Below are 21,917 nucleotides of genomic sequence, written 5' to 3'. Positions count from 1 at the left end.
CACGCGATGTTCTCACCCGTTTGAAGGAAAGTGGCGACGTTGGCGTTAAGCGTCGGCGCCGCAATTTTCCGGCCGAGGAAGGAAGACGGCGACGACCCGCGATGCCACGGCGGCAAAAGTGCAGCCGGCCGTCGCCTCGGCGACCGAGCGCGCCTCGGCGACGGCGACCTTGCCGCCGCTTGAGCCGACCGCCTTTTAAAATAATTTAAATGGGGCGGAAAGAGGGCGGGACGGCGCCCGGGAGGGCCGAGCGCCGACGCTCCCGGCCGACCTCTCCGCTCGCCACAAAAAGGTCACTCGCGTTTGTCCCAAGTCCAAGGAGGAAAAGCTTTTATTGCGTTGAGAATTGAGAATTGGCGCCGCACGCTTGCTCGGGCTCTTTCTTGCCCTGGTGAGGCGACGCCGACCCGCTCAAAGCTTGCCGGCGTTCCTCCTCTTCTTGTTCTTCTTGCTTTCCTTCTTGGGTTGATGTCCCAGTGCAGGGGGCGTGGCCTCTGCGGGGTCCTCGGCTCCGACCTCGGAAGAAGATCCGGAGTCGGCCCCCGCTTTCACCTTTTCTTTAGCTTCCGATTTGGAGCTCCGCTGCGCTTTCCCCCCTGCCGGTGTTTCTCCGTTGACCTCCGGCTCGACGTCCGCTTGCGGCTCCGCTTGCGGCTCCGCTTGCGGTCGCGCCGGTTCGACTTCCGCCTCCGCTTGCGATGGGTGGTCCGGCTCCGACGGACGGAGCGTCGCGTTGAAATGTCCAGAGGCGGCCGTGAGCGGGCGGCGATCCGGGCGCTCCTCCGGGTCCGAGGCGCCCTCCCGGCGATCCCGTGCCATGCCGTGAGACGCCTTCAAGGATTCCGCAAACTCTCGCAGCTTGACCTGCTCGGCCTCGAGCCGCCGCATTTCCTCCGTCGCGTCGTCGTCGTCGTCGTCGTGGTGGTGGTGGCGCTTTTCGGGCGCCGCCTCGGGGGAGGTCTCGGCGTCGGACGGGCGGACATCTTTGATTTTGGCGTACAGAACTTTCCTCTCATCCTGCAGCGCTCGACACAACTTCTCCAGCTTGCGGATGGTGGCCACGAAAACCTCGTACTCTTTGCCCTTCTCGCTCCTCTGCGGGAAGGGGACGGCGGTCAAGTGGGAGGGGGACGAGTTCACGCGCCAAGGCGCCGGCGCCACTCACCTCCTCCAGCAAGTCCGTCAAAGCTTTGTTGCAATTCTCGAACCTGGACTTCCAGACGTCGGACTCCTTCTCCAGCCGCTTCATCTTCTCGGACATCTTACGGACGGACAGAAGTGCGCCGGATGAACCGAAACGCCGCGATCCGCGGCGCAACTCCGCACGAACGACGACGAGGCCACTCGAGACTCGTCGGGAGTCCGCGCCGACGTGATCGGCATCGACGAGTCATGGGCGACGACGTTCTTTTTCAAGTGAGGCGCGACGCTCCCGATAGACCTTTGCGTATTTTGCCCAAGAGCCTCGCGTGCCGATCTCGGTACCTGTTCCATCTCGGCCTTGAAGCGGGCGTAGATTTCATTGCTCTTGGCGAGCGTCGTCTGGAACTCGTCGAACTTTTTGGAGTAGAGCGCCAACTGCAGGGCGACAAGGTCATCCGGAGGTCATCCCGAGGTCTCTCGCGCCGTTCCGCGGACATTTGAATTTCCGCGCGCTTTTATTTTGAAGAGCCGCTTCCCGCCGCCGAGCGCCTCGTTAGCCAAAATTGCTTTCACCTGCTTCCCGCTCGCTTTGGCCTCCGAGCCCGGCCGGCGTTCGCCTCGTCGGCGCAGCCTTTGCCCGAGCTCGGCCCGCCATATCGGTAAGTCTTCGCCTCCCTCCGCCGATATCGGAAACCCGATGAGCAATTTGCATCGCGGGTTCAGGCGACTCTCACTTTCGTGGCACCCGAGGAGCGTTTGGAGGGAGCTTCCTCCGAGCGACGTTCCCTTTCTGACCACCGGGGGCCCGCGGAGATCTTTGGAGGGTGAGCCGCTCGAAGTTGGCGAGGGGGCCTAAAACGCGACGTTTTTTGGTTGTTTTTTTAACTCCGGCAGCTGCTTTCAGTGAAGTCACGACAGCATCGCGAACTCGTCAGCCGTGCCTTTGAGTCATCTCGGATGAATTGGCGGGCGGCTTTCTATTCCGTGAACATGGCTAACAAGCTAGCTAGCTAGAGAGGCCATATCGGTCTAGTTTAGGGCCCCGAATTGACCACGGATGCCCCGGAGTGTCGGCTTTTCAAAAGACGGACAATGTCTCTGGAATCTTCTTGCATTTCTTTTTTTTTTTTTTTTTTTTTTAGGGGAGGGCGATCTCTGCTGGGAGCACGCGGTACTGCAGCCATCCCACCGGTCTCCAATGTGCGCGTCGCCAGCAACTTTGGACTCCCAACTTCGGTCCCAAGGCGGACCGCCCCGTTCCCAGAGGCCGCGAACCCGCCGGGCGGAGCTTTGGAAGCAGAAGGAGGCGGGCTTCGGCCCGACCCGGATCCGGCGCGGCGCGTGCGTCCGCGGCTTCCGCTCGGCCGGCGAAGGGACGAGCGCCTCGGTTACCTTCTTCTTCATGCTCAGCTCCTCCTCCTTCATGGCGAAGCACTTGCGGGTTTTGTCCACCGCCTCGGCCAGCAGCTGCGACGCGGCGACACGGCGCAGGCTCAGGGAGGCGCGCCGGGAAAGCCGCGGCGAGCCGCGAGCGCGACCACTCACGTATTCTTTCTCGCGCCGGTGCTTCTGCTGCGCGTCCGCCAGGAGCGCGTTGGCCTGGTCCAGCTTGGCCGAAGTCAGCTGCTGTTGGAGGTCGCGGTGACGGTCCACCTTCTCTAAACTCTGCGCGCACACACACGGGCACGGGCGGTCAGGAGCCGGGGCGCGGCGCCGCCGCTCCGGTCTTGGCGTTTGACCTCCTCTCTGCGCTGGCACTGCTCCAGCAGCGAGTGCAGTTTTTGGCTCAGCTTGGCGTTGTCCTCGCACAGTTTCTCGTTTCGGGCGCTGTGCTGCTCGATCTGCGTCTGGATTTCCGCAAGCGAGCTCTGGAAATGAGCGGCCATCTCCGCCCGCTTCTCCTCGTCCTCGCGGCGGCGACGCAGGGCCTCGTCCTGGCGGGGGGGGGCATAGACGCTGGCGTGTCAAAGTTTGGGAAGCCTTTGCAATTGGCGACGCCCGTGCGTGCGCGCGCCCTACCCGCAGCGCCGAGTAGTGGTCTTGGACATCTCGGCACAAACGCTCCAGCTGGTCTCTCTCGGCCCGCAGGGCGCAAACGTCGTCACGTAGAGCTTCGATCTCCTTCTGTTGGCCGCGCTCGCGCACCAACTACGCGCGCGCGCAAGCGCATGAATTGGCAGTGGAAGCTGAGCAGGAAATGTCAACTCACCAGCTCGCCGTGTTTACTCATCAAGTGTTCCAGTTTTTCCTCAGATGTGGTCCAAGCGCTCAGACCATCCATGACGCAAGCCGCCTCTGCCGCGACAAGCGTTGGAACGTGACGGCGGTGAGAAATGACCGGCGCCGTCGCGGCGGCGATAACGGGCGGCTCTTATTTCTCCCCAAAGTCACTCAGAAACTGCTCCCGGGTCGGAGAGCCCCCGAATTGCCGTCGCGACGGGTTGGCCGTCGGCCGTGAACGGGGGCTGCGGGCGTAGCTGTTGAGGGGGGGGGCTTCCCCAGCTCCCCCCCCCCCCCCCCCCCCCCCAGTTGGCAAGGCCGATCGCCCCGCTTGAAACATGAACCCGACACGTGCTCAAGGTAACGATTCCTCCGCGCGGGTTGCCATCTCTGTGAACCGACATCATCGAGGAACGGTCGCCTCGATGACTGCAAAGGTCCGCCCCCCCCAGCCCACCCCCCACCGCGGTCCTCCGTCAATCACCTGATCGGGTTCTCACGCGAGAGGCGCGACATGGAAACCGACGAAGCGTGAAGAGAAATGAGATCCGCCTGCAGCAACGCGAGGTAAGTCATGCGAACGACGTCACGTGACTCCGAGGTGGTCGCACCTGTCTGGACGCTCGCCGCGAGGTCCCGCTGCGCGTCCGCAGCCGCCTGGAAGGGGCACGCCACACGCCGCTTTAACAAAAGGTGACGCCGAGGCGCCGGAGGCCGAGACCGCCGCGGCCGACCTGACCTGAGCGTTGCCGCCGACGATCTCTTGGAGTCTCCTGCCGAACTCTTCCGTGAAGTCCCGGGCCGCGGAGGGCGGAGCTCCCTCATCTTGCGGGCGGGGCGCTAACGGCTCGGCGGCTTTGGCCGACGTTTCCATCTCGGCGGGGGCGCTGGCGAGTAGCGGAGAACGGTCACGCCGCGAGGCGGAAAACGTCAGCGGGCCCGGAACCCGACGCCGCCCGACGCTCGCTCGCCAGGTGTCCACGCGCCAAACGTACGAACGCAACGCCGCTCGTCTTCTCGGCGGCACGTCGAAAGCTCTCTCTCGACGACATGGCCGCGTCCGTCTCGTGCGAGCCCGCGTGATCCGAGAGCGCCAAAGGCGGCGACGGACGAGTGCCGAGCTAAATTCAGAAAGGCGGCGTCAACGCGACAGCTGCAGCTGTCGCCTTCGGGCGCCTCAAAGAGGAACGAGCGGGCCTGCGCGGGCGTCCCGCCCAGTGTCGGACGCCGTCGCCGCAGCGGTTTTGCGCTTTTTAGCCTCCGACCGACGTTTTCTCCGACGTGGCGGCGGTGTCCGCTCGATGGTCGATGAGGACGGGCTTGACTTTGGGCTCGCGAAGGGGCCCGCGCGCACACGTAGGCTCAGACGCGCGTCGCTTTGAAAAGACGCCGGCACGCGCGCATTCGCTCGCTCATTTTCTCAACTCTGTCGTAGCAACGGAAGACGTTTGCCGGACGGGATTTGAGGTCGTCGGAGCTCAACGCGGATGAAGAACGGACGACTTACCGGGCGGGCACGCGCAGGCGATGAAGATGACCGCGACGAGGATGAGGACGAGGGGCCAAATGAAGACGACAGCTGAACGCCCAAAATAATCGGACGGGCTCCGCCCACGTTGCGGCCTCGCAGGCGTCGGCCTCCGGCCGAAGCGCTCCGTTGGCAAAGCGTCTTCATCGCGATGACGTCAAGCGGCATCTCGCCACAGGCGGGGAAGGTCCGAGGTCATCGCCGCCATCCGGGGGCGGCCGCTCGGGGGCGCCGTTCGGCTCCGGTCTCGACGCTCGCCGCCATCGCCGCATGAGGGGGAAGGAGCAGCCGCTCCTTTCGGACGTGTGGTAGGTGCGCGTCGGCGCGCGTGCCTCGCCGTTGGGCTCGGGCTTTCTGTTCGGGGAGCGGGCGAAGCGCCTTTCCTCTCGTTCCTTTTAGCGCAAAGCTCAATGATTTGAATCGCATTCTGATCATCGGAATCGATTCTCGCGTTCATGACCGCTTTTGGAATGTACGCGCGCGCGCGTGAGTGTGTGAGAGAGAGCGTGCAGTCGTGCGCGCGTGCCTCCTTTCAGACGACCAAAAAAAAAAAAGTCAGCTCTCCGGAGAGACGAGGACCACCCACCCGACCCAATAAAGGTGGCGCGCGCGCTGCGCGCAGGATCACGTTTGGCGGCACAGCGCTTGGGAAGCGCCGGCCCAACGTGTTGACAAGGCGCTCGCCCCGAGCTTGCGCTCCTTGCCGACGCCGGCTTTCTTTGCCGAGTCGGCTAACTCCGCCTAGCTCGCGTGTGCGCTTTTGTTGTGGTGAACATGTCTCACGGTGTGTCGTCATGTCAAACGAGGTCCGCGTATTCACAATGATTTTTGGGCCGGGGAGAAAGGCGCGTGCGCATTTGTCTCCGTCCCAAAGCGTCGCCGCTTCGTGCGTTTTGTCCAACGCTAATTGTTTCAGGAAAGGTCATCGCAACCGCCCGGGAGAGGCCCGGCGCCGCCGGGACCCGACTGGCCAGCCCCCCATTATGAAAAGGGGATCCGGGAAGTCGGCGAGGCCGGGCGGCTCTTGGGCTCAAGCCGCTTCGCCGTTTCCACTTGCGATCGAGAAAAGGGGAATATTGACTTTTTATTCTTTTTGGCCACGCGACAGGATGACGTCACCAAACAAAGACGGCCGTCAACGAGAGCAAAGTAAGAGCGGCCGGCTCGAGAAAGTTGCGCTCCCTTCCCGGACGCGGCATCCCGGCGAGCGTCACGTGACCTCGTCCCGCTCGCCGGCGCCGCGCTCACGCTTCCTGCCGCTTGGCGCCGGTCGCCGCGGCCTTTCTGATGGAGGTGAGCCGGATGTGGGACGTGCTGTTCGGGTAGCCGGCCCGACGGTCGGGACGTCCGCCGCCGCCGCCGCATCGCAGCTGACTGACACACAGAAGGCACAAACGGGCGGAGCTTTCGCATTGGCCTCGGCGCATCATGTCAAATTCCGGGTGTCATCACACGTGCGTGCGAGTTGGTGTGTTCGCGCGAGAGAATCTGCATGCCGGTTACTTGAGCGTGCCGGTTTCAGTGTTGGTGGTTGCACTAAGGCCTGCGTGTGCGCGCAGGTGACCCGCCGGCGCCCAAACCTTTGGAAGTGTCGTCGGAAGCTGTCGCTGAGCAGGTAGAGTGCCAACGGGTTGACGCAGGACGACGAGAAGCTGAGGATGCGCGCGAGCAGCGTGAGCAGGAGGTGAGCGAGCGACTCGTCCGTCCGCCGGTAGCGGAAGGAGCGGTACAGGTAGAGCAGGTGGTTGGGGAGCCAGCACGCTGCGAACAAAGCCACCAGGACCAGCACCATCTTGGCCAGCCGCTTCCTCGTCTCCATCTACGGGGGGGGGGGGGCAGCGGGGGCCGCGCGTTAGCCGCTAGCTTGAGCTCTCGTGCGTTCTCAGCGCGGCGCAGGCGGAGCACGGTGTAAGCGAGGCCGTTTCCGGGGACGGATTCCTCCTCGAGACCGATGCGTACGGGAAGGGAGCCGCACGGGCCGCCGTCGCGCTTATTTCACGCGGGCGGATGCGCTTGCGGCTCAAAGCCGAGCGAGCTCCTTCTCCGTCTTTCTGCGGCGACAAAGGTCACGTTATCTCAATGACAAAAGGTCACCTTTGACCTCCTGCCGTCAATGCGGTCGGGTGCCTGCGTGATTAGGAATGCCCGCGTGCGCCTGCGGAGATGCGCTCGGCCGAGAGAGAGCGCCTCGCTCGAAGTTGCCGGCTGCGAGGCGGAGCCGTCGCTTTGCGGCTGTTTAAGATATTAAGATATCCTTTATTTGTCCCGCACTGGGGAAATTTACAGTCGACGGCAAGATTGTGGGCGGAAAGAAGAAAAAAAAAAACCAAACACCGTTCAATTAAGTGCAATATAAATACAAATATGGATAAGGTCGCAGTGCTATTTACAATTGTTTTTCACATCATTTAATTATTATTATTATTATTATTATTTTTTTTTTTTTTCAGCAATCGGCAGGAACGAGCGGCGGCGTCTCTCCTTCTTGCGGCGCGGGTGGCCGACCGCGATGGGCGGCGGACGCCGAGGAGAGTTTGGACTTGCCGCTCGTTGTCTTCTCGCGCCGACTCGCCGGACGCTTTTTGTGTGGCGGTCATCCGAGGAGTCGGAGGAATAAAAAGATGAGATGCCTGCGAAAGGTCGCCGCCATGGTAAATATTCCTCGAGCGCTCGTACGTTCCCCTCTCGGGCGGCCTCGTTGACACTTGAGCGCGGGTCCTCGTGCATGATGCATTTTCCCGTCGCCGCGGATTGAAGTCGCAGCGTATTTGCGCGCGTGCGCGTCGGATGCCGAGTCCGCGCCGTCGCTTGTTGCCGCCGCTGACGGCGCGGACTCGCAGGGGAGAGAACGGGGCCCTTTTTGGGGCTCCCTCAACCAAAGCCATGCCGGTTGTCGCCCCCCCCCCCCCCCCCAACTGTCGGCAGGAAATCCTCCGACGGTCAGCCAAGCGCCGCACTTGCCAAAGTTGCACAACGTTTCCCCGTTTTAGAACTCGGTGCGCACAAAAGGCGGCCCTTCGCCCGATGAGACGGCGCCCCCATCTCAGCTTGACCAAATTGAAGGTGCGGAAGCTCGGACGGGATCCGGCCCGTTCCGCCGTTGCTCCCGAACCGTCGGAGGAAAGTTTCCTCCTGTGCCAATTCCGTTGATTTTTATGGTCAGACCGAAGACCGAATGTGAGAAGGGGCGTGCGCGTGCTTATGGCGATCATCATCATGGTCAAGGACACTTGAAGACGGCGCGCGGGCTGTGCGCTCGGATGTGGGCGGAGTCTGACCTGTCTCTTGGTGCGCTCGCTGACCTCGCCCGGCATGTCGCGCGCGCTGCGCATGAGCGTCCTCGCGATGTGGTAGTAGTACACGGAAATGACGGCCAGCGGCAGCAGGAAGTAGACCAGGAAGAGCGCCGCGGCGTGCGCCTTGGGGTGCGTCCGGTCGGACAGAGGGTACGGCACGCAGTTGAGGAAGGTCACGTTGTCGCCGCCCTGAGAGGGTGGACAACGCAGAAGGAAGAGACGCGCTTCAGTGCTCCTTTTGGCGCCGCTCGGCTTTGACCCCGACGCAGATCGCTCGCGTTTCTCCGACCGCGTCGCGCTCTCGCTCTCGCCGGCGCCGGCTGCCTTCTCTGCCGGTCGTCGGCCACGCTTCTGCCGCCGCTCCCTTCCCAGCGGTCGCCGTTTCGCCGCCAAACGTGGCGCCGCTCGTGCCCCGGGGGGGGGGGGGGGGGGGGGGGCTTTGTCTTCTTGTCCGGGGCCCCCGGCAGCCGGCGCCGGCAGGGCCCTACGGTCTTGCTGGAAATTCGCAGTCGTCGTCGTCTTATTAGCGTGGGGATTTATTTGCGTTGATTCATCTGCCAAGGAATCGTATTTGGGGGTGGCAGGACGGAGAAAAACAAAACAAAAAAAAGGGCCACTGCGGCCAAAGCACTCAAATCAACAGCGAGCGAGCGAGCGCGCGTCCCCACTTTGGCTCTTTTTTGCGCCCTTGTCCCGGACGATTCGTCCCACGGACTCGCGATGGGCGGAGCCTGATCCGGTGTCGGCAAGGAGCGCGCGTTACCCGCATGGCGACGACCTGGGAGAAGACGGCCTCCGGAATGGCCAGCAGGACGGACAGCAGCCAGATGGCGGCGGCCTTTGCGCACGTCCGCAAAAGCGCGCCGGACGTGCGCGTGTCCATGGGCTTCACGATGGCCTTGTACCTGACGGCCAAGCGGCAAGCGTGTGCGCAGGTGCCCCGCCCCCACACACACACACACACACACACACACACACACACAGACTTGGTTAGCGGCTTTGTGGTTCGCCCCACCGACTGTCGTCTTCCCAGCCTTTGTCAATTTTTTGCGATGAAATGCTTTGACGGACGGATGCCCTTCCGGACTCGACGGCTCCCCGTTTTTTCCGGCTTGGGACCGGCTCCAATTTGCTGTCGCCAAGGGCAACGGGGCGGGGGTGCTTGAGCCGTCTTGAACTGGGACCAGAGTGCCAATCGGGTCGATTTATTTTTTGGGGGGTAGATGGAGTGAAAGGTCAATCCAAGGGGAAAATGTTGGCCAAAGTGTTTGATGTCGTTCAAATCAAAGTTCTCCGCAGCCCCGAGGCGCCGCGCCGATCCGTTCCGCGGGCGGGGGCGGCGTCGGTCCGGAACGATGCACCGATGTGATGAAGGAGAAGAAGCGGCGCCCTTGCGGAGGCGTCGCGTGATCACGTCCGCCGAGGACGAGACGGCTCCGACTAACCGCGCCCGAAGCTCCGAGGTCCCGCAGACTTGAAGTTTCCATGGCGCCGAGGGAGAGGCCGTCGCGCAAGCCCTCAAGCGATGAGTCATCGGACCGATGCGCCTTCGGGCCCCCGAGGAGACCTCGATGGGCTCGTTAAAGACGGCCAATGACTTCCCGCTGCGCTCGGCTTTCGGACGCGCGCGCTGACGACCGCTCGACAAAGTGGCCGGCCGGGCCTCGTTGGTTACGCGCGCCCACTAAAACGAGCGTGCCATCGGTGGCGTTGTGATCGGAAGGAACCGAGAAGCCAAAGTGAGGCCCTGGCAGGGACCCGAACGGCAGTCCCCCATCCGTCTCCAAAATGTCGTCTGGAGCTCGAACCGATCCGGGACCGAACTCGAAGAAATTTGCACGTCGGACCCAACGGAGGTGCCGGCCGGCGTCGCTCGCAGTGTCGCCGGACCGCCGCCTGAGGAAAAGCGTCCTCGTTCTACGTCGGTCACGTACGCGCACATGGCGGCGTGTTTCTCGATGGCCCTTGTTCAACTTTGTCTGTTGTCACACCCTTTATTTATTTATTTTTTTCCCCTTCCTCTTCCCCTCCCCCTTCGCAGGGCGTCTGGCGGCAGCGCTCGGCCCATTGGGACCTTCGCCGGTAATTGTGGGCGTGTCCCCGCACGCATCCTCTGCCTTCGCCAAGTCGCCGGGGGCACGGGATCGCGTGACTGTGAGAAGGCGTCAGGAAATGGCATCTCATCTCGCGCCGGCCGCTGCCGAGCGACGAAGGTCGCCGGTGCTTCGGGGAGACGCCGCGATGAAGCGTTTCAAGCCGGCACCTCAACGGACGAACGTGAAGATTGCGATCGCGGCCTCGTATTTGCAGGAAGAGGAGAAAACGATCACGTTCCGCCCCGCCCCAAACTCGATCCCGCAGATTTCCCATCGTCTCGCCGCATACCCGGGACATCCCGACGGCCGCGTGACCGGATCGTCACGGTCGATCTGTTTGGGACCGGCGGGTGGCGCCGTAGGGCTCCTCCTACTTCGGCGCACCCGTCGCTCATCTTGTCGCGACTCCGTTTTGGCAGGCGATGACGGCGACGAAAGGAGCGAAAAGCGGAAGCGGCGGCGTTACCTGTCTGCGCTGAGCGCGGTGAGCGTGAAGACGGACACGCCGACGGAGGTGAGCTGCGCGGCGGGCAGGAGCTTGCAGGCGGCCTCCCCGAGCGTCCAGTGGTCGGAAAAGAAGCGGAAGGCGTCCGCCGGCACGCAGGTGAGCAGCAGCAGCAGGTCTCCGGCCGCCAGGCTGCCGATGAAGATGTTGGGCACGCTCCTCATGGCGCCGGCGCTCACCAAGATCTTCACCAGCGTCACGTTGCCCAGCCCGCCCACCAGCACGATCAGCGCGTACGCCGTGGTCATGACGCCGCGCGCGGCCGCGTACGCGCCCGACTCCCCGACGTCCCAGGACGCCCGCCCGCCGCCGTCGCCGGAGTTGGCGCCGGACAGCCGGGACGGGACGTCGTCGTCCATCGCGACCGGATCGGGTGCGGTTGGGTCCGTCAAGATGCGCGCGTAAAAGCGCGCTGGGACTTGGCGCGAGGCGTGCGCGATGAGGAGGGCGCTTCGCTGCTGGGCGCGTCCAGAAAAAGAAGGCGGGGGGGGGGGCTTTTATGGCTCTGACGCACTCGAGAGAAAGAGAGAGAGGAGGAAGGAGGCTGCCTCATCGACGTCACCCAGCGTCCTCGCTCGCTCTCCTTCCCCCGTTGACTCGATCCGTTGCGGACGCATCGCCGCCATCGAGTTGAAGGGGGCGGGGGGGACACGACTAACGGTCTGTTTGACCTGGGTGGAATGCGAGAGTAAAATGATCAGTGGCCCATCTTGTACCTCCAATTAGATTTGGAAGAAAGCACCGCCCTCGCCCGCGGAAACCCAAGTCGGCCGTCGGAGGAGTCGCCGATCATCTGCCGCGCGCCGCAGGGCGGCGTCACCTCGGCCTGCGGGGGGAGCTTTGCCGAAACCGTGGCGGAATATCCGGCGGCCCTTTGCGGAGAAAGCCGAAAATGGGAACGTGACGAGACCGAGGGGCGGCCAGGTGAGCTGACGTCTCGGTCGTTTTGAACCCCGCAAACTCGGCGTCCAATAACATGGAGACGGAAGCCTCCGCGCACGCAAAACCGCTCTGCGATTGCAAATACGCCGGTGCCGCTTTTATGTCCGGCTCGACGACGGCTCTCCGACCGCCGTCGACTTGAAGTCGTCACAGACGCGGTCCGGCGGTCGGATATTTCGGAAGCGGGATGCGACGGGGTGTACGCGTGGCACTCGGGAGAGCGTTTGCGGCCGCGTTCGGGCCACGTCTGGGCTCCCGCGGAGCCGGCTTACCGTCGAAGCGCGCCGCTTGACCGTCGGCGTCCACGGCGGAGGTCACGTGGCGGCGTTGGGAAGGCCTTCGTCAGTCGCCGCGGCTGGAGCCACGCGCGCGGGAAGCCGCGCGTCGGGATCGTCAAAGTAAGAGCGCGACGGGAGCCCGCGCGCGCCTTCCCCAAAGGTGCGGGCGAGGCGCGGCGGGGGGGGGGGGGGCGCCCGCCAAACGGCCGGCCGGCCGCTCCGGCGCGAGCCGGACGGACCGCTCGGTTTGGGAGCGCCGGCGCCGGCGAGCGGCGCTCCGGTCGAGTGTGAAAGGCCCCGCAGGAAGTGGGGCGGACGCAATGCCCCAACTTGACCCCGGCCTCCCCGGCGTCCCGGCACCCGCGTGCGCTTTAGGACCTGCGAGTGTAGAAAAGAGGGGGGAATGAACAACACGCCGCCAGGATTACGGTTGGTGTGTGGACTTGACTTTTCTTTGCCGCTACGCGTGGTTTTGCTTTGCTTCGGCGGGGACGTCTTTGTTTGGCTTTGGGGACTCCGGCGGCTTCGTCAATGCTCTTCCAGAAGTATTTGCAGTGCAGGGTGTGTTGTCATCACTTTCTGACTTTTGCCTCGCGTTCCTCTCGCTCTTCCGTCGGCCGATTCGATGTTTGTGTCGAGCGGTCGTCCGGACGCGCGAATATTTGGGCCGGATATGCCGCCGACGCGTCGCTCGCCGAGCCGGGGCCGCGGCGAGCGCGAGAGGGCGAGAGGGCCGGCGGGAGCCCCGGGAAGACGTCGCCCGGGCGGCAAAAGGCGAGCTTTGTGTCTTTGCGGCACGTTTGTGGCCAGGGCGAGCGCCGGAGGTTGCGTTTTTCGCTGACAGAGTCCCGTGGGGATTAGAATGCAGGGAGCAGCCGGCCTGCGGGGCCATTGTTGGCCCCGCTGTGTCTACTGAGCGAGTCAATTGATGCGAAGATAAAAGGCCCCCAAATATGCATTGACACGGGCTTTGGGGACGAGCGGGCGGAGGGCGCTTCTGTGTCGCTGGTGTCATGCGGGCCCACAAGCGCCCCGGACGCAGACCGACGGCCCAAACATGTCCTTAAACTACATCAAGAACTTCTACGAGGGATGCGTAAGTCACGCCCCGGCGTTTCGGGCGCTCGGGTGGCAAAAAGCAGCCGGCCGCCTCCGAGCCCATCTCGAGTGGGGCTTTAAAAAAAGCAAAACGAGTCCAACCGAGCGGCCGAGGAGATGGTTTGCGTTGACGGAGGCCTTTTCGGCCTCGGTGATTCGCGCCGCCGACAAAAGAAACCTTCGCGCGGCCTCCGCCTCCGTCCGTCCGTCCGCCCGTCCGTCCGTCCGTCTGCGCGCGTGCCGTCGAAGCCGCCTGACTCGCGCGCGTGCGCTCGCGTTGCAGCTCAGGCCTCCGACGGTGATCGGCCAGTTCCACACCTTGTTCTTCGGCTCGGTGCGGATGTTCTTCCTGGGGGTTCTGGGCTTTGCCGTGTACGGGAATGAGGCGCTGCACTTCAGCTGCGACCCCGATCGCAGGGAACTCAACCTGTACTGCTACAACCAGTTCCGACCCATAACGCCTCAGGTACGGCGAAGCGCCCGGCGCCCGGCGCTCGGGCCGGCTGTCGCCGCGCGCCATCCACGCCGTCTGGCCTTCCGTCCCGCAGGTGTTCTGGGCCTTGCAGCTGGTGACGGTGTTGGTTCCGGGCGCCGTGTTCCACCTCTACGCCGCCTGCAAGAACATCGACCAGGAGGAGATCCTGGAGCGCCCCGTCTACACCGTCTTCTACATCATCTCCGTGCTCTTGCGCATCATTTTGGAAGTCATCGCCTTCTGGCTTCAGAGTCATCTCTTCGGCTTCCAGGTCCGAGCGCTTTCGCCTCGCGTCTCGCTCGCGGTCGCTCCCTTCTCCTTTGCCGTCCGGGTCGCTGGCGGACCGCCCCGGGGCCGCCCAAATCCCCTTCTGCGCCGGCCGCCCGTGCGCTCGAGGAGGCTTGCTTTCCAAATTCCGCTCCGGCGTTGGTTTTGAAATCCCGACCCGGTCTCCCTCCCGGCCGTTGCGTCTCGTAAGACCTCTCCCCCTGCGAGGCGGACGACCCCCCCCCCCCCCCCCCCCGCCATCCCGTAGCGTCCGCCGGAAATACTCCCGAATCGGATTCAAAGCGGAGCTTTGGCCGGAACTCCTTCAACCGATCGGAAGGAGCCGATCGGGCGCCCCGGTCGAACCTTTTGCGCATCTTCTCCTTTTCCTTCTGCCGCGTGTGTTGCAGGTGCACCCGCTGTACATGTGCGATGCCAGCGCTTTGGAAAAGACCTTCAACGTGACCAAGTGCATGGTGCCCGAACACTTTGAGAAGACCATCTTCCTGAGCGCCATGTACACCTTCACCGTCATCACCATCCTCCTGTGCGTCGCCGAGATCTTTGAGATCCTCTGTCGACGCCTGGGCTATCTCAACAACCAATGACGCCTCCCGCGCACGGACACAAAGCGTCGCCGGCCCCTCGCCGCCTCCCCGCGCCTTTTGTTCCTCGTCGGCTTCTCGGTTAGCGACCGCCGGACTCGCGCCGAGCGGGGAGCCAACGCAAGTGCACTTCTGAAATAGTCCCGCTTTCCCTCCCGCGGGACCGGCGGCGGAACGAGAGTCGACCGGACGCCGGGACCGCGCCGGCGGGTCGTCCGTCGCGACCCCGACCGCGTCGACGGGGAGACGACTTGTAGATAGGAAACGCCTCCCCAAAACGGACCGTGATCACTTTCGAGTGTTTCTTTCCCGCATTTGTCGTCACGAATCATCGCTCGCTTCCGGGTCGCGATCGACCGGTCGCGTTCGTAGGCAAAGGTCCAAAGAGAGAAGTTGGTGTCGAACGATGGACTTGTCGAAGGGAACGAGTCAAAGGTGGTCCGAGCTCACGGAACGATCGCGACCAGGAGACGACGTCAAACGCGTTCCCGTTTTTCGACCCTTTTGGTCGCATTTAGAATGTCGTAAGATGAATTCATTGTCCGTGTCGAGACTTCACAAAACGCTCTTTTTATTTTCTTGATCAGACATCCATCCAACTTTTGTTGTGAAGGTTTCATCTGTTTTTCATCTCAGGTACAAACTTGCGCGAGCGGACAAAAGCGGATCACCGGCAATGCTTTTCAAGGGCATTTCCAGGCGCCGCCGAGTTTTCTCGTGCACGCGGGGTTAGGCGTGCTCGTCGGATTTCCTTCCTGCTCGGCAAAACGAGGTTGTTCGAGGACGCGACAACACCTGTGCAACCGCGCTCCAAACAAACAAACTCAAATTCAAAGTGTAGCTTCTATCTTTACACGTGTCTGTCGGAAACCATCGCAATCCATGGCAAGATCTGTATATTTTTTCTTCTTCCTTCTTCCCTCTGGAACATTTTGAACACGATCGCGAGTAGCGGCTTCTGCTCGCTTCTTCGCAAAAAAACTTGACCGCAGCCTCTCCGGTGCTCTGAGCGATTCCTTGTGGTCGTTGTGCGCGCATTTGTGTCGCTGGCGGGTGGTAAAGGTCTTTCTCGGTTCAGTGATGTCACGCCTCCGGGTCAAAGCTAGCGGCTGCCAAAGTGCTCCAAGCAAGATCGCGTCGCGCAACCATGGCGACAACTACCTCAGCAACCGAGTCAACATGGAGACACCATCAAGGCGCTAAAGTAGCTAGCGGGTAGTCGGGCGGCTGACACCTATGACGTGCTCCGCTGGGCGGCGGCTAGCTAGCCCGACGGCTAATCGCTTCAATGTGCTCGCCCGGCGGCTTCAATATGTTCCTAATTTATTTCATTTCAACGTGTGGAATGAGTGACTGACCTCATACATTTCAAATAAATCTGCTTTTTTCATATGATGGACTTGTGCGCCGTCTTCATCGGTCGCTGCGGTTTGTGTTGCGATTGTTGATGCCTTGTGTTTTTAGTCCTTCAGTGTGTGGGAAGTACTCGCGGTGTGTCAGGAAAACACAAACAAATCTGACAAGAACACGCTTAGAAAGTACAGAATGCTTCTCTGAATCCTGTACGTTTTTGTCCAAAGTTGAACATGCCCCATGTCTCCGTTTTGATTGACAAGGTTTTCTCAACATTTTTGGAAGGAAGTGAAAAGCCGCGCTTTTATGTGCTTCATGACCGAACAGTGTACCAGTTAAGGGTGCTCACAGTTAAATCTATTTAATATTGAAATCTGTATTTAATAACTTTGAAACACACAGCGGACCGGCCGATTGGTTGGGTAGGTTGGAAGTTTCAACTTGAATTTGAATACAACAGAAGAAGAAGAAGAAGAAGAAGAAGAGGAGGAGGAGCGGATGACGTCAGGCAGAGGCCGCTCCTTATTGGACCGACACGCGGAAGTGCAGCGAGCAGTTGCGGGCCAGCCACCGCCATTAACAACAAGAACAAGAACAGGAGGAGAAGACCAGGAACAAGAAGCCGTCCGTGTTTTCGAGCTCGGTGGGTCGCTCGCGGATGCCATGGCGGCACCGGCCCAGCTCAAAGCAGTCCAGCACCACTTGCGCACCGCCCAAGAACACGAGAAGCGCGACCCTGTGGTGGCCTACTACTGTGAGTGTGCGGCGGGGCTAACTTTGCTTTGGCCACTGAAGTTATCACTTCTATATGTTACGAGTTTAGCTTAAAAGCATGTATCATAGCCAGGTCGACTTGGACTACAAGCCCTACTTTTTGCCTTGCGATATGACCGCCAGTTGAACCTTATGAGGCGACCTTAATTTGAACCGTCTTGGCCACAGAAAATACTGTGAACACCTTTCGTGAACATAGACCGCACAAGTACGTAAGCGCACCCGACTCCTTCACGACGGCGCTCGCTTCGGTTAGCCCGGGCCACGGGCTCCTCCGTTTCGCCTCTGACGTCGAGACTTGAATTGACAGGCTTCCTCGTCTCTTCATTCTTTGCGTCGGGCTTCGGGAGCCGAATCGCCTCGTCCAAAGTATTTGGGCGTTCGCGACGGTCGGATAAAGCGCTCCGCTTCCCCGAGGGCCACCTCCTGCCTCTTTTCCAAGTTTCCCTTCCCACGCCGCCACCACGACCACCACCACACCCGATTCAAACGAGCAGCTCATCAGCAAGCGAAACGGCCACGATCAGTTGAATCAGGTATGGCGGAGTCGGGAGAGTTGGAAAACGGGCAGGAGGCGGCGATACTTGGACGAAGAATCTCTTTTGGTCAAGTAGGCGACGCGTAAACCACCATTGGTGCTCACAATCGCACCTCAGGACAATTTCGAGTGTTCCGTGAACCTGCCCCCCCCCCCCCATGTTATTTGGAATGTGGGAGGAAAGCGGAGTACCCGGAGAAAAGCCACCCAAGCGCGGGAAGATGACGCGAAACGGGAAGGCCGGAATCAAACCCCGCACCGCCGCGCTGCAAGGCAGATGCGCTAACCCGTCGACGCCGCGCTCCGAAACGCGCCTGCCCTCAACGAACCTGCCGGACGAGCGCGTCGTCACGCGGACGACGTCAGCCGCGAGGAATGTGATCCAGCTTGCCGGGACACGCGAAATGCTCGGCTCGCTTTCTGTCGCCCTTTTCGTCTTTTGGTCACTTTGCGATCCGAGCGCCGCGCGCCGGCCGTGAAGCCGCGTGATTTTCTTTGTGGGCTCGATGCAAACGAAGCCCGTCAAACACCAGAGATGGCTTCACGGGGTGCGACGGCGGCCGGCGGAGAGTTCTGTTTCGCGCACGTTCAAAACGCAGCATTATACGGTTCTAATTTACGTCGGCAACATTTTTTTGGGAAAGCCGAATCGGAATTGTCATGAGCAAATGTCAGTTGCCTTTGCTCCGTTTTTTTTCAAATGAATGGAAAGGCGGTGACGGCGATCGCCTTTGACGGTCTTCTGCTTGCGTTTGTTCCTGCGCTCGGCGCCGGACCCGCGGACAGGCCGGCTCTACGCCATGCAGACGGGGATGAAGCTGGACGGCAAAACGCCCGAGTGCCGCAAGTTCCTCGTCAAGCTGATGGACCAGCTGGAGTCGGTCAGTCCCGCCCTCCTCGAGCCTTTTTTCCACAATGACGCTCGCGTCACGTCGGGCCCGCGCGCGTGCGCTTCCGTTGACATTTTACAACGTGAACGTCGCACGTTTTGCTTTTTTTGCTTTGTCCAAAGTCAAAGCTGAATATGACAAAGCTCAAAGTTCTTGGGCACGTCGTCTCCATCCGCCGCGGTGAAGAGGGAGCCGAGCCAGAAGGAGAAGCTTCCGCTTTCCCGCTCCGCTCCGCCCGGCCGGCCGGCCCTCCCCTCGGCAAAATCCGGGCTGCGAGCGGCCGCGATGCTCGGTGCCGGATGATTTGGCTCGGGCGTCGTGTCGGGATGCCAAGCGAGGAACGCCTCCCTCACGAGGGACGATGCCTCTGCACCCCAAAAAGATAAAAAAAAAAAAACAGTCAGGAGTGGAGCAAACCATTCGGACTTGCTTGGTAACTTGCCACTGGCGGCCATTTGAAAGCATGACAAGGCATCGGAAGGCGCCGGTGCAAGCTGGGGTGGGGGGGGGGGGGCGGATGCCGTCACACCAAAGGCTTTAACGAGAACGCGCGCAGCTCGAGGACACACTTGAAAGTAGCGGATGTTTGTCCTGCTGCCAAAGCTTTCCTGAGGCTCTTGACAGTAATGAACATCAGCTGCTGCGTGCGTGCGTGTTTGTGCCGTGTTGACATCACAGACGGTGAACGTTGCAAGTGTGAAAGTGCAGTTCATTAGTGCCGTGCGTGCGTTTTGAAGGAGGCCGCCGGTGCCTCTTTGGCTTTGCTTTGCGTGACGACTGAGGAAAAAGCCTTGTGGTGTCTGTCACTTGCGCGGCCAAGTTGTCACCTGTCAATCAACACGCCGACTCCACGACGGGCCTCGCGCGTGACGCCGACATCGTCGGCAACCCCCCCCCGGCCGCATCATTTCGATGAATCCTCCCCGGCGTCCGCGAGAATTGGCCTCTCGTTGCTGCCAAAAGGGGCGCCGGTCATCCGGTGGGGCTCGGCGCCACGTTGTAGTCCGCTTGAGCTCACGCTCGAAATGGCTTCGGTGACTCCTGCGGCGGTGGTGGGAACGCTTTTTTGTGTGTGTGTGTGTGTGGGTGGGTGGGGGGGCTCGAGATTGGCCGGCCCAGTTTGCGGTCCGGCTTTGGCCCGAAGTCGAGCGGCCTCGGCCAATTGGGCCCCGCGTCGGCGCGACGTCCACAATTGGTGACGGATGGCCCGAAACGTGCCGGAGCCGGTCGCCGTGGCAGTAGAAGAGCAGAGAGCGCAAATGAAACGTCCCCTGACGGGAGGAGGTCATTGGCCTCGTTGTCGTGTGTCCGTGCCAACTTTGCGCGGCGCTCTTCTTTGGAATGCGCCAAAGCCGAGACGCACTCTTGGCTTTCTGCGCCTCTCTTCAGGTGAGACAAAGAACAGCGCTCGCATCGAGGGCCGACGCGGTCCGCTGGCGTGGGGCCGGCGCGCCATCCGCCCCGGAGGAAACCGGAGGCGCGTTGAACCGTCCCGCCTTGCGTGACGGCCCATGTTTTTGTGGCAGATGAAGATGGAGCTGAGCGAGGACGACTCCATCACGCAGGAGGTGGTGGGCAACGCCCACATCGAAAACTACGCCCTCAAGATGTTCCTCTACGCCGACAACGAGGACCGAGCGGGACGATTCCACAAGTAAGTCGGAGCTTTGGAAAAGGGAAAATCCATCTGCGCCGCAGTGAAAACGGGAGCACGCTATGGCAATTTTGCAATGTCGGTGACCTCATCACCTGTCGCCGTGCGCAGGAACATGATCAAATCCTTCTACACGGCCAGTCTGCTGCTGGACGTCCTCTCCGTCTTCGGAGAGCTGTCGGACGAGGTGAGCTCCGCTTGAAGCAACGCGAGTAAAGTTGGCGGCGCGGCGGCGGCGGGCCACCGTCGCGCCTCGGCCTGTTGGCCTGCGACGCGCCGGCGCCATTTCTTTTGATTTTGACGCTGTCCGCAGAACATCCAGCACAGGAAGTACGCCCGCTGGAAGGCGGCGTACATCCACAACTGCCTGAAGAGCGGCGAGACGCCCGAGGCCGGACCCACCGGCGTGGACCTGGACCAGGAAGCGGGTGCGCAAACACACCGGCGTGCCTTCTCCGGCAAAGGGGGGCGGGGCTTCTTGAGCGCAGGAAAGACGAGCGCCGCTTAGCCGGGAAGCCGCGCGCGCGCGCTCCTTTCTCCCCCGCTGTCTTTTCATGACGCGGCACGTTGCCGCCACGCAAAGCATCGCGCGCGTTCGCCGTCGTCTTTGGAAATCGACGTCCGGTCAATGAGCGGACGAATGGCCGAGCGGCGCTGAGTCTCCTTTCTTCGGAGAGAATGGCCTATTTTGTCCGCTCGCGTCGGCGTCCGCCGTCGCTTTTGCTTCGAGTCCCGAGGCGACGCGCGCGCACGGACCATCCGCGCGAGTCGTGACCCGCGGCGGCTCCTCTCACGCGTGACCTCGGCCTTCCGCCCCCCCGATGTGAGCGGCGCGATGCTGCGACTCGCGAGCTCTCCCCGCCTCGCTTCCGGTTGGCGCTCTGTGTCGATCCGCGCTTGTCCCGAACTGTACTTTTGCCTTCCCAGACGAAGACGAAGGCTTCTCCGGCGGCGCGCTCTCCCAGGGCGGCTCCTTCCGGGGCGAGGGCGGGGGCGGGGCCACGGCGCCGGGCATCGGCTTCGCCGGCGGCGCGGAATCGGGGCCTTCCGGACCCCCCTCCAACCCGAGCGACGTCCACGTCCCCCCCGGAGCGCACGCCCCGGCCAACACGCCGGCAGGTAGCCGCCGCTCGCCTCCGCGTTCGCAAAGGCTCGGCCCGTCACGCCTGTCGTGTGACCCCGCAGACTCCGCCAAGCCGGTGCCGGTGCCGATGCCCAGGACCGCGGCCGCCGTCGACCCCGACCTCTCCAGCGGCCAGCGGCAAGGTCAGCCACGCGCGCGCCCCGTCCAAACGAGCGCTTGTCAAAGCGCCGAGGCAGAGAGGATGGTGAAGCGTCAACGCGTGACGCAATGACGCCGATTCGCGCGTGAGCTAGCGGCGCGTAGATTGCGCAAGATGCCGTGCCAACGGTGCGTCGCAAAAACCACGCCAACCGACTTGCCAACACGATGATGCCCCCCCCCCCCCCCCCCCTCGCTCGCCATGCCCGTCGTGTCATCGCGATCAAGCGATCAATTTCTGTGACCATGTCCGGTCGCCGCAAAAGGCGAGCTCATTTTGGCCGAAGGTCGAGCGCGATTGACGGAGCCGGCTGACTGTCGACTGTTTGCGGATCCGTTGTAAATGTGCGAAAGCGCTCTCCCGAGCTCGACGGCGGCCGACCGCGCGCTTGAAGTGACGGCCAACGTCGGGCGAGCCCCGATGTCGGTCAGCCCGGACCTTTGCGGCAACCTCTCCCCCTGCCCCCGCAGGTGACGTCCGCCTCTCGGCCGACGACTTCACCAAGGCCCAGAAGTACTGCAAGTACGCCGGCAGCGCCCTCCAGTACGAGGACGTGCCCACGGCCGTCCACAACCTCCAGAAGGCCCTCAAGCTGCTCACCACCGGAAAAGAATGACACCTTTGTTCCCCCCCCCCCCGTCTATCCGCGCCATCTCATCGGCCGCCGGCTGGCCGCCAGCAGCTTTGACGGAGACAGGGGCTCGACAATGGGCGCCTGTGTGCGCCCGCTGTGAGTCTTTCTGACGAATGGCCGCCAAACGGGGCTTCCCGCCACAGGGGGCGCCGTGCTCCTCTCGTTTTGTCAACACGCTTGCGCGTTGTCTAATTGCGCAACGCGCAAGCGTGATGTCGGCGGCCGCGCGCTTGTTGTCCTTCTTGCCGGCCCGATGAGTTGTTTGGAACAGATGTTGCTGTGATGAAGATCCGAATACATCCGATTAAATCGTTTGCACCTGTGTCGCTTGGCCGTTT

The 21,917-nt window shown here is 62.2% G+C and overlaps 4 protein-coding genes across 8 annotated transcripts; 2 read left to right on the top strand and 2 right to left on the bottom strand.

Moving 5' to 3' along the window:
* Positions 1–313: 313 nt before the first annotated feature.
* LOC147187257 (beta-taxilin-like) lies at positions 314–5,018 on the bottom strand. Of its 4 annotated transcripts, XM_086100099.1 has the most exons (11): positions 4,871–5,016; positions 4,103–4,250; positions 3,975–4,020; positions 3,353–3,438; positions 3,163–3,291; positions 2,883–3,077; positions 2,689–2,808; positions 2,536–2,610; positions 1,486–1,578; positions 1,166–1,261; positions 314–1,095 (listed from the first exon to the last, which is right to left on the bottom strand). In XM_086100099.1, the coding sequence occupies exons 2-11, from the start codon at positions 4,235–4,237 to the stop codon at positions 412–414; spliced, it is 1,659 nt and encodes a 552-aa protein (XP_085956225.1). In that variant the 5' UTR covers positions 4,238–4,250; positions 4,871–5,016; the 3' UTR covers positions 314–411. The 4 variants fall into 4 exon arrangements, with proteins under 4 accessions (XP_085956225.1, XP_085956224.1, XP_085956226.1 ...); XM_086100098.1 differs by having other exon boundaries at positions 3,975–4,250; positions 4,871–5,018; XM_086100100.1 differs by lacking the exons at positions 3,975–4,020; positions 4,103–4,250 and having other exon boundaries at positions 4,871–4,990.
* Positions 5,019–5,204: 186 nt separating this feature from the next.
* Positions 5,205–11,238, bottom strand: nmbr (neuromedin B receptor). Its single transcript, XM_086100102.1, has 5 exons — positions 10,750–11,238; positions 8,951–9,092; positions 8,170–8,376; positions 6,472–6,710; positions 5,205–6,265 (listed from the first exon to the last, which is right to left on the bottom strand). The coding sequence occupies exons 1-5, from the start codon at positions 11,145–11,147 to the stop codon at positions 6,136–6,138; spliced, it is 1,116 nt and encodes a 371-aa protein (XP_085956228.1). The 5' UTR covers positions 11,148–11,238; the 3' UTR covers positions 5,205–6,135.
* A 1,827-nt stretch (positions 11,239–13,065) lies between these two features.
* On the top strand, positions 13,066–14,456 carry gje1a (gap junction protein epsilon 1a). Its single transcript, XM_086101042.1, has 4 exons — positions 13,066–13,104; positions 13,390–13,572; positions 13,655–13,852; positions 14,259–14,456. The coding sequence occupies exons 1-4, from the start codon at positions 13,066–13,068 to the stop codon at positions 14,454–14,456; spliced, it is 618 nt and encodes a 205-aa protein (XP_085957168.1).
* Positions 14,457–16,328: 1,872 nt separating this feature from the next.
* On the top strand, positions 16,329–21,902 carry vta1 (vesicle (multivesicular body) trafficking 1). 2 transcript variants are annotated; one of them, XM_086099859.1, is made up of 8 exons: positions 16,330–16,560; positions 17,905–17,999; positions 19,535–19,662; positions 19,774–19,849; positions 19,976–20,090; positions 20,590–20,781; positions 20,848–20,928; positions 21,416–21,902. In XM_086099859.1, exons 1-8 carry the CDS (start codon positions 16,470–16,472, stop codon positions 21,559–21,561), a joined length of 924 nt encoding a protein of 307 aa, XP_085955985.1. In that variant the 5' UTR covers positions 16,330–16,469; the 3' UTR covers positions 21,562–21,902. The 2 variants fall into 2 exon arrangements, with proteins under 2 accessions (XP_085955984.1, XP_085955985.1); XM_086099858.1 differs by having other exon boundaries at positions 16,329–16,560; positions 20,590–20,928.
* The last annotated feature ends 15 nt before the right edge of the window (positions 21,903–21,917 follow it).

The sequence above is a fragment of the Hippocampus guttulatus genome, chromosome 20, assembly GCF_054856545.1.
Source record: "Hippocampus guttulatus isolate MCC_2025c chromosome 20, RoL_Hgut_1.0, whole genome shotgun sequence".
In the NCBI taxonomy this organism is placed as follows: Eukaryota; Metazoa; Chordata; class Actinopteri; order Syngnathiformes; family Syngnathidae; genus Hippocampus; species Hippocampus guttulatus.
The sequence above is the reverse complement of the archived record's forward strand: the minus strand, read 5'-3'. Positions and strand labels throughout refer to the sequence as shown.